At 45.5% G+C, this 10,000-nt stretch overlaps 2 protein-coding genes across 4 annotated transcripts in view; one reads left to right on the top strand and one right to left on the bottom strand.

Moving 5' to 3' along the window:
* The window catches only part of LOC128510480 (coiled-coil domain-containing protein 171-like), a 12,974-nt gene extending 9,053 nt beyond the window's left edge, over positions 1 to 3,921 (bottom strand). For 2 of the 3 annotated variants that reach the window (XM_053482797.1, XM_053482798.1), the window contains exons 1-6: positions 3,855 to 3,914; positions 2,041 to 2,227; positions 1,835 to 1,961; positions 858 to 1,032; positions 407 to 597; positions 109 to 255 (exon numbers count right to left, since the gene is read on the bottom strand). In XM_053482797.1, the coding sequence (XP_053338772.1) occupies positions 109 to 255; positions 407 to 597; positions 858 to 1,032; positions 1,835 to 1,961; positions 2,041 to 2,227; positions 3,855 to 3,906 (879 nt within the window). In that variant the 5' untranslated portion in view covers positions 3,907 to 3,914. Of the gene's footprint in view, positions 1 to 108; positions 256 to 406; positions 598 to 857; positions 1,033 to 1,834; positions 1,962 to 2,040; positions 2,228 to 3,816 lie in introns of all 3 variants that reach the window. The other variant, XM_053482800.1, reaches the window with a different exon arrangement.
* A 2,596-nt stretch (positions 3,922 to 6,517) lies between these two features.
* The window catches only part of sh3gl2b (SH3 domain containing GRB2 like 2b, endophilin A1), a 9,027-nt gene continuing 5,544 nt past the window's right edge, over positions 6,518 to 10,000 (top strand). The window contains exon 1 of the mRNA XM_053481794.1: positions 6,518 to 6,730. Coding sequence (XP_053337769.1) covers positions 6,686 to 6,730 — 45 coding nt within the window. The 5' untranslated portion in view covers positions 6,518 to 6,685. The remainder of the gene's footprint in view (positions 6,731 to 10,000) is intronic.

The following is a 10,000-nucleotide window of genomic DNA, read 5'->3' as shown; positions in this document are numbered from 1 at the left end:
CACACCCAGGCCCACATACACATCAGTACCTTAAACAGTACATACAATTTACACCAGTACAAAGTACACAGTCCTGTTTGTGTGTGTGTGTGTGTGTGTGTGTTTCACCTCCAAATCCTTCTTCATCCTCTCCTCACGCTCCACACTCTTCCTCAGCTCAGTCATCCTCACTCTGAGCTGTTCAGTGTCTCGCTCTCTGTCTCTCTGTACACTGTCCATCCTGTCCTTCAGCTCCTGCAGTGTGTCTTTCTGACCCTAACACACACACACACACACACACACGCACACACACACACACACACACACACACACACGCACACACACTAAATTAAACCTTCCACCACATCACACTCTCACACACTCTCACACACTCTCACACACTCTCACACACTCTCACACACAATACCTGCAGCAGTGTTTCCAGGCGCGTGTTCTCCTCCTGCAGCAGCTCTCTCTCTGTACTAATGCTGTCAATCAGATGGTCCCTCTCACGCAGCTCTGCCTGGAGGCTCTGCTCATCATCATATCGGGCTTGCTGAGTGATCTTTAAAGCTCTCTGTAGATCAGAGGCCCTCTGACGCAGCTCTGCACTGAGGCCTATAGACAAACCAGTACATACGAGAGTAAAGATCTATAGGCTCTCTGACGCAGCTCTGCAGTGAGGCCTATAAACCAGTACATACACAACGGAGTGGAACAACTACAGCCTGCAAACATTCACACACGTACTACAGACTGTCTGCTTCAGCATCACACTGAATCTCACACGCACTCACGCACACACACTCGCGCGCTCTCTCTCTCACACACACACACACACACACACACACACACACACACACACACACACACAGTACCCTCCAGCTGCTGGTTTTGTGTGATCAGATCAGACGTCCTCTCCTCAGAGCGAGTTTTCTCAGCGGCTGCGTCTCTTTTCACCACAGCGAGCTCGTACTCGAGCGTCTGTCTCTGAGCCTCTCCCTTCTCCAGCAGAGCGCGACAGCGAGTGAGCTGAGCCTCGTAACCCGACACCTACACACAGAATCAACTACAGTGAAACCTGGATTGCAAGTAACGCGGTTTGCGAGTGTTCCACAAAGATTTTTAATACATTTTGACTTGGAAAACGAACAAGTCTTGGTTTACGAGTACCAAGTATCATGTATCACGCATGCACTTCTTGTTTTGATGCCTAGCATCACGTGATCACAACTGAGCCAATGGTTTTTCTCTCTCTTGCGATGCGGGATTGTTGGTAATCGTCTCCCCTGCTGGGTCTTAGTGCGCGTCTCTCACTGATATAATCAACTTCCGTGCACGTGTGTACTGTTTACTATAACACTGTGACCACGTGTGTACGTAAAACATATTTTATTTTGTGTCTATATACGTGTGTGTACAGCGTGTGTGTAAAGCAAAAGCAAGTCTCATTCGAGAGGTTAAAGATTTATTTTCTCTCTTTGTATCAGCTGGTCTTTGTGTCAAAATCCCAATCCCAATTCTATTTTCTACCCCTTCTCTGCTTGCTTGAGTGAGCAGCCATGTTAAAAATTTTGCTTAGCCCTTCATTTGAAGTGAGGTCCCGAAAAATCTTCGTTTGGAGGGCTATCTGGCCCTTCCCCTTACCCCTTCACGTGAACGCGCCAAACGGGGGGGTATCGCTAAGTGTAGGGGTAAGGGGGAGAATTGGGATTGAGCTAAAGAGTGAATAAACTTGGTCCAACATGTGTGAGTATGTGTGTGTGTGTGTGTGTGTGTGAGAGTATGTATGTGTGTGTGTTTTCCTGACATCATGTTGTATAAAAGTGTTGCACGTGTCCTCATGGATCATCACCTCCTTGTTTAGCTTTGATTCGAGCTCCAGCTTGTCCTTCTCCAGCTGGTTGATCCTCCATCTCAGCTCCTCCTCCTTGTCAAAGCCCCGCCCTTCAGCCTGCAGCTGACCAATCACCTCTCTCGGCCTGGAATGAGAACAGCGTCAGTGTGCTCGGTGCTCAGTGCAGCGTTGTGTTTGAGTCTCGTCCCAGTCATTTCACTGACCCGCTGATGTCCTGCAGTCCCCCCTGCGCGGGCTGGTCCGTGGTGCGGGGGTGAGACGTGCGCAGAGACACTTTGCTCCGCCCTCCATCCCTGCGTCTCACCCTGTCTCCCGCACCACCATCACCTCGCCGCGTCTGCCGGCTCTCAGACATGATGTTCCTCAGTGTCTGGAAAACGTCTGCTTCATCTGAGAGACACACAGACACACACACACACACACACACACACACAGAGAGATCATCTAAAGTAATGTTTTTTTCAGATAAATAAAGATTTAGTTAATAAATGAAGATACAAGACAGCAACACCAATGTGTAGATTAGACTTCTCTGTAATAATGTTAGAAATCTGGAGTCAAATAAAAGCTTCCAATCCTGTGGGATACAATGAACACATCACACACATCACACACACACATATATCACACACATCACACACACACATATATCACACACATCACACACACACATATATCACACACACATACATACATATATCACACACATATATCACACACATCACACACATCACACATATCACACACATCACACACACACATATATCACACACATCAGAACACACACATATATCACACACATCAGAACACACACATATATCACACACATCACACACACACATATATCACACACATCACACACACACATATATCACACACATCACACACACACATATATCACACACATCACACACACACATATATCACACACATCACACACACACATATATCACACACATCAGAACACACACATATATCACACACATCACACACACACATATATCACACACATCACACACACACATATATCACACACATCACACACACACATATATCACACACATCACACACACACATATATCACACACATCAGAACACACACATATATCACACACATCACACACACACATATATCACACACATCACACACACACATATATCACACACATCACACACACACACACACACATCACACACACACACATCACACACACACACACATCACACACACACACACATCACACACACACACACATCACACACACACACACACACACACATCACACACACCACACACATATATCACACACATCACACACACAGACACACACATATATATCACACACACACATATATCACACACATCACACACACACATATATCACACACATCACACACACACACACACATCACACGCACACACATATATCACACACATCACACACACACACACATATATCACACACATCACACACACAGACACATATATCACACACATCACACACACAGACACACACATATATATCACACACACACATATATCACACACATCACACACACACATATATCACACACATCACACACACACACACACATCACACGCACACACATATATCACACACATCACACACACACACACATATATCACACACATCACACACACAGACACATATATCACACACATCACACACACAGACACACACATATATATCACACACACCTGTCAGGTTTACTGCACGCGCATGTCAATTAAATTCCCCTCTAACCGGATATAAAATATAAATCCTGATTATTTGTTTATTAATTAAATGTAATCAGATGTTGTTTGTTGTTTCCATAGAGCTGCTGCTAGCATTAGCCGCCTAGCTAGCGAGAGTAAAGTGTCCCCCAGCCGCCCGCGCGCCCCCCTCAGTGTTCCTGCACTCACACACACACACACACACACATCACGTGACGCGCTTTTCTCTGGAGAAACGCACCGGTTATAACATTAGGATCAGATCCCCGACCCGCTGACCTGAGCTCTCCGGGATCCGTTTGAATCTGACGCCGTTCCGCTTCCGAAACATGACCCGTGTCGTCACTTCCGCTCGAACGCTCAACCGAGAGCGCCCGCTACTGCGTCACATCCGGTGAGAACTACTCGTCCTTCTGCTGTGTCACACTGCGCATGCTCATGTCTGCGCGTTTAGTCTGATCTCGTGAGGTTAAACATCTTCCGTTTATTTTGTGTTTAAAAGTAATTACATTTAAACTCGGAAACAATGACGACACACATACAATTATACTGTATATGGACAATCTATTTACTTACGTGCGCTGTCCATGGTGCTGAACGGCTCTAACACACACACACACACACACACACACACACACACTGTATATTAAAGTCCATTGATTTTGTGTGTGTATAAACCCTCTGAGTCAGTGATTAAAGGGGTTTAACAGACTATAACACACTATAACTGAGGTACAGTCAGGTGTCTTTTCATCCCCAAACTCCTGCATTCAAAATCTACAATTTTCACTTTGTCATGAAGGTTTAACTGCACATTTGATGTCACAGTTCCTATAGTGCGCCTCGATCTTGGTTATAAATAGGTGACGGATAGTAAACTTAATCTTATGAAACACACACACACACACACACACACACAGATATTAAGTTTTTAATTATGTGAGTATTGTAAGGAGGTGACACTGATATGATTTGTACAATTACATTTAAACACACACACACACACACACACACGTGTACTAATCAGGGCTGTGTTTATAAAAATAGTGTCTTTACTAAATGTAGTGTCTTATTAAAGCCCACTGCCCAGGACTTTCACCTACTTTAACTATCTTAAACCTGAACATGCAGGAAATGGAAATGTTTTTGGACTGTGGAATGTGATCTGTATGTTCGGTTTCAGCGCCTTAGATCTTGCTGCACCCACGTTTGGTTGAACATTTTGCTGCAGGACAATTCTGTTCAAACCCCTTCTGTTAGTGCGGTGGGATTCATGCTGTGTTTGGTCAGTGCCTGTAGGCTAATTCCAAACATCTGTCCAGTAAAAACATATGTAAACAGCTCCCACTTTGTTGGTTTAAACATGCCTACTTACCTCACTTACCACAAGCTAGTGAGCTTAGCTTTAGCTTAACTAATATGCTAAGGTAGATAATGCTAATTTATATGCTAACACATTTGATTGAACTCATCCAGACCCTACAAACCGTCTTGTGTTAACTCCTACATTTCTTGAGGAGTGTTGAATTACAAAGATTCCAGTTAGCGGGTTAGTGGTTAGTCCAATTGCCTTGCGTCTCCAGGGTCTGGGTTCAATTCCCGCCACTGGGTTTGTGTGCTTGTAGTTTGCATGTTGACTTGACTTGAAGTCCTTCAGGAATTCTGGTTTACCCTCACGGTCCATAGACTTGCAAATTCGGCTAATTGGTGTTCACAAATTACCAGTAGTGTGTGTGAGAGTGTGAGTTTATGTGTGTGTATGTGTGTGCCATGCAGTTGATTGGCACCCCATTCAGGATGGATCTCACTGCAGGCCTTAAGTCTTCTGGGGATAGGCTCCAGCCCCCCGACCCTGTATACAGGATAAGGCGGTGTAGTCGATGAGTAAGTTTACTCCAGTTGTAAAGTCGGGATGTTTAACTTGGGGCTTTATGGGGATTGACTCACTTTTGGAGGCAGCTTCTAGTGGATATATAAGGAACTGCATGTTTTAGCACTGCTAGCTTAATTTTTTAGAATTGGTAGTCGCTCCCTGGTTACACTGTACACACATACACACATTCCTTTAGAGGAACACACAGACATATTTACATGTTAAATCTATAATTCTCACTCTGTTCTGTTCTGAGAAGGAGAAAATACATCCTGCTGCACAGACTGCAGGCTAGCGTGTTAGAGACAAAAGACAGACTGCGGTGTCCATGTTTTTTTCCATTTCACACTTTGACTGTACAGAGGTGGGAAATGACCATGTTATACCCTGGGTTTCATTACGGCTCACAGGGCAAGTCGAGCACAGTATCTGCCCTTACTTCTTCAACATCTAAAGAGAGCGATGGGGTGGAACTTCAGTTATTTATTCCGTCTTGATTTCTCAACCCTTTATCCACGCACTCTACACTAATCCCACCCCATGGCCATCATCCCGTGTTTGGCTCTGTGCTGTATGGCTGCATTACAGTGTGTGTGTGTGTGTGTGTGTGTGTGGCCACTGTATGTCTGGTGCCCATCACCTGCTCCAACATCTCCGCTGCTGACTTTAGATTGTAGAGGTATCTCAGGTACATCTCTCTGAGTGTGACACGACACCCATCTAATGCTGGGAGCCGAGCACTATTAGTAGTGTGTGTGTGTGTGTGTGTGTGTGTGATTGTTAAACTGTATTCTCATGCTAAATGCACTAGCAATACCATTGTGTCCATTGGTAACAGTGTGTCCCAGTGACGTCATCGTGCACACACCAGTACTGAGCACTCCTCAGGTGTATCGGTGGAAACAAGTGTCTACCGTGTCCGAGTGTGTGTGTGTGTGTGTGTGTGTGTTTGGTATGAGGTGTCTCGGGTTCAGCTCTAATCTCACCTCACGTCGCTGTGCCTGGTGCGCGCTCTCGCCTTCGGGTGCGCGCCCACACACCCCGTGACGTCACGGCTCGCGAGGCTGAGCAGTGTGTTCCCTCTGTGTGTGTGTGTGTGTGTGTGTGTTCTCTCTCAGTCTCGAGCCCGAATAACGGACATTACCGTTAGAGCGCGCGCTGCCCCGGGAGCGCGTCGGAGTGTGTGTGTGTGTGTGTGTGTGTTCTCTCCCCGCAGCAGCTCAGTTAGAGGACAGACATGTCGGTGGCAGGACTGAAGAAGCAGTTCCACAAAGCGACGCAGGTGAGACACACACACACACATCACACACACACACACCGCCATCTCCATCTCTGTGCGCGCGCGCGTATCTGTCTGTGTATTCCTGATATGGACGCGGTGATGGCGGAGTGTGTGTGTGTGAGTGTGTGTGTGTGTATGAGTGTGTGTGATGTGTGTGTGTGTGTGTGAGTGTGATGTGTGTGTGTGTGTGTGAGTGTGATGTGTGTGTGTGTGTGTGATGTGTGTGTGTGTGTGTGTTTGTGTGTGTGTGTGCTGCTCTAATGCTTTGAATCCCAACATCAGGACCTCCTTTACACTCCTGCTGTCTAATGCGCGTTATTTACCTGAGCCGTGTGTGTGCGTGTGTGATGTGTGTGTGTGTGTGTGAGAGTGTGTGTGTGTGTATGAGTGTGTGTGTGAGTGTGAGTGTGTGTGTGTGTATGAGTGTGATGTGTGTGTGTGTGTGATGTGTGTGTGTGTGTGTATGTGTGTGTGTGTGTGTGTGATGTGTGTGTGTGTGTGTGTATGTGTGTGTGTGCTGCTCTAATGCTTTAAATCCCAACATCAGGACCTCCTTTACACTCCTGCTGTCTAATGCGCGTTATTTACCTGAGCCGTGTGTGTGTGTGTGTGTGTGTGTGTGTCGTGATGTGAGGGTAAATAAATAAATAAAAAGATTAAAATAGAATGAAGCTGCGTGCAGGTGTACACTCTACTGCAAACACACCGCTATATTTATTGATTGGTTCGTTTGTTTGTTTGTTTGTTTGTTTAGAACAGGGGTTTTACACTCATTAGTTCTATTTAGATCTTTTGTTGTTTTTTGGAAGGTAGTTACCGGAAGTGGCGGGTTGCCATGGTAGCTACACTGCTAATCACGTAGCCACTCAGGTGAGCAGAGGTGTGTGTGTGTGTGTGTGTGTTCAGATCAGGCTATTTATCAGATACAATGTAACGAGCCTGTCAGAATTTTCCGCAGTGACGTCACGGATTTTCCTCCGGCTTTCCCCCGACCGTTACTCTGGGTGGTGGTGGGGGGGGGGCTTTATTCTGCTATCCTGTAACAGAGGGGCCATTAGAGTAAGAAGCAGAGGTGTGTGTGTGTGTGTGTGTGTGTGTGTGTGTCCAGCAGGCTGCACACCGAATAACAAACACACCTTTATAACCGGTCTATAAACAGGTGTGTTACTGGGTGAGATGTGACCCTGAACAGCCAGAATGTTAAAGACGGAACGCGATACGTCTCAGAACCGTCCAGCCAGACGGCAGCATTACACTAAATACCGTTTAATAATAATTATTATTTAATATTTAAATACATTTTCCTCTGGGACATGCTGATTAGACTAATGGGCGTTCCCAGATCACCCGCAGTGTGTGAGTGTGTATATGAATGTTGACTGGAGGTCCTAACACAGTCCTAAATGGGGATCAGGATCTATTAGTTGTAGGAGACAACCAGAACCACAGAACCCAGAGTTTATTACACAGTACAGTGTGTGTGTGTGTGTGTGTGTGTGTGTTAGAGAGAGAGACTGGGTTCTTCACCTGAACAGATGCGTTAGACTCGGGTGTAAACTCGTCTTTTCTGTTCTTTCTAAAACAGACGACTGAATCAGTAAACTGAGAAAAGAAAGAGCCGTGTGACGCCATCAATATGTGTCGCTGTGTGTGTGTGTGTGTGTGTGTGTGTGTGTGTTTCAAATTATTTTTAGACTTCTCTTCAGTAGAACTGTGTGAGACTTTACATTTTACAGTGATGTCGTCTAACACTCACCCCAGCACACACACCATGACTCCGCCCCCCCCCCCCACCCCAGACCGATCAGTCCAACACCCCCCACCCCCCACCCCCCCAGCAGACAACAGTGTATTAGAGGGTGTATGTGACCTTTGACCCTCTTCTCCGTGTGATGTTTTATTCTAACCTGGCCGTAACTCTCTTCTACACTTCGCTCTGTGTTGTTGTATAATCTGTGACCTGCAGTAACCTTATAATTCCCCTCTGTCTTCCACTCTGTCCATCACTACAGGTGTTGTATTGTACGTTTCCTCCACAGCTGCTCCAGTGAAATGAGAAGCCACATTGAGGAAATGAAATCATAATGTGTGTGTGTGTGTGTGTGTGTGTGTGTGTGTGTGTGTGTGTGAAAGAGAGAGTTTTTATCATTCTTCTACTTCACTATTATATTACTGTGAGTGATGTTACAGTAGAATTAACTCTGTGTGGCGGATTTATTCAAAATTCATCACTGTATTGATCCATGATTGATTTTGTGTGTGTGTGTGTGTGTGTGTGTGTGTGTGTGTGTAATCCTTTTCTCATCTTCTCTCATGGTGACTCATGACTGTGTGTCTCATTAAAGGAGGAAACACATGGTGTAATGAAATGTTGTTAACACTGAACACCACACACACACACACACACACACACACACACACACACACACACACACACACACACACACACACACACAGACAGAGCATGTGTAGACATTACACTGCATTATTCTCTCTCCCTTTCTCTTTTTTACTCTCCGTTGTGTGTGTGTGTGTGTGTGTGTGTGTGTGAGCAGATGGTGAGTGTACACGTGACTGCTCACTGCCTGATGTGTGTAATTGTGGTTGAAGTGTTATCAGCGCCCCATACAGTCAGGACATGTAATTATAGACATTACAGTCTGTATGTGTGTGTGACTGTGTGTGTGTGTGTGTGTGTGTGTGTGTGTGTGTGTGTGTGTGTGTGTGTGTCTGTGTGTGTCTGTGTTTGTGTGTGTGTGTGTGTGTGTGTGTGTCTGTGTTTGTGTGTCTGTGTTTCTGTGTTTCTGTGTGTCTCTGTGAGTGTCTGTGTGTGTGTGTGTGTGTGTGTGTGTGAGAGAGAGAAAAAAAGAACACAATACTATTCTAGTGTCTTTCACCGTGTCCTTTGACTCTCTTGATCCTGATCTGTGTTAGGGAGACAGGAAGGAGAGGAAAAGAGAAACAGAGAGAGACAAATAGAGAGACAGAGACAGACAGAGACATAGGGAGAGAGACAGAGAGAGATTCAGAGAGAGACAGAGACATAAAGAGAAAGACACAGAGAGAGACAGAGAGAGAAACAGGGAGACATAGAGAGACAGAGACATAGAGAAAGAGACTGAGACAAAGAGACAGACAGAGAGACAAAGACATAGAGAGAGACACAGAGAGAGAGAGAGACGGAGAGAGAAACAGGGAGACATAAAGAGAGAGACAGAGACATAGAGAGACAGAGACATAGAGAGGGTTAATAGTTATAGTTGATGTAAT

The sequence above is a fragment of the Clarias gariepinus genome, chromosome 22, assembly GCF_024256425.1.
Source record: "Clarias gariepinus isolate MV-2021 ecotype Netherlands chromosome 22, CGAR_prim_01v2, whole genome shotgun sequence".
NCBI lineage: Eukaryota > Metazoa > Chordata > Actinopteri > Siluriformes > Clariidae > Clarias > Clarias gariepinus.
This window is presented reverse-complemented; position numbering and strand designations above follow the sequence as displayed.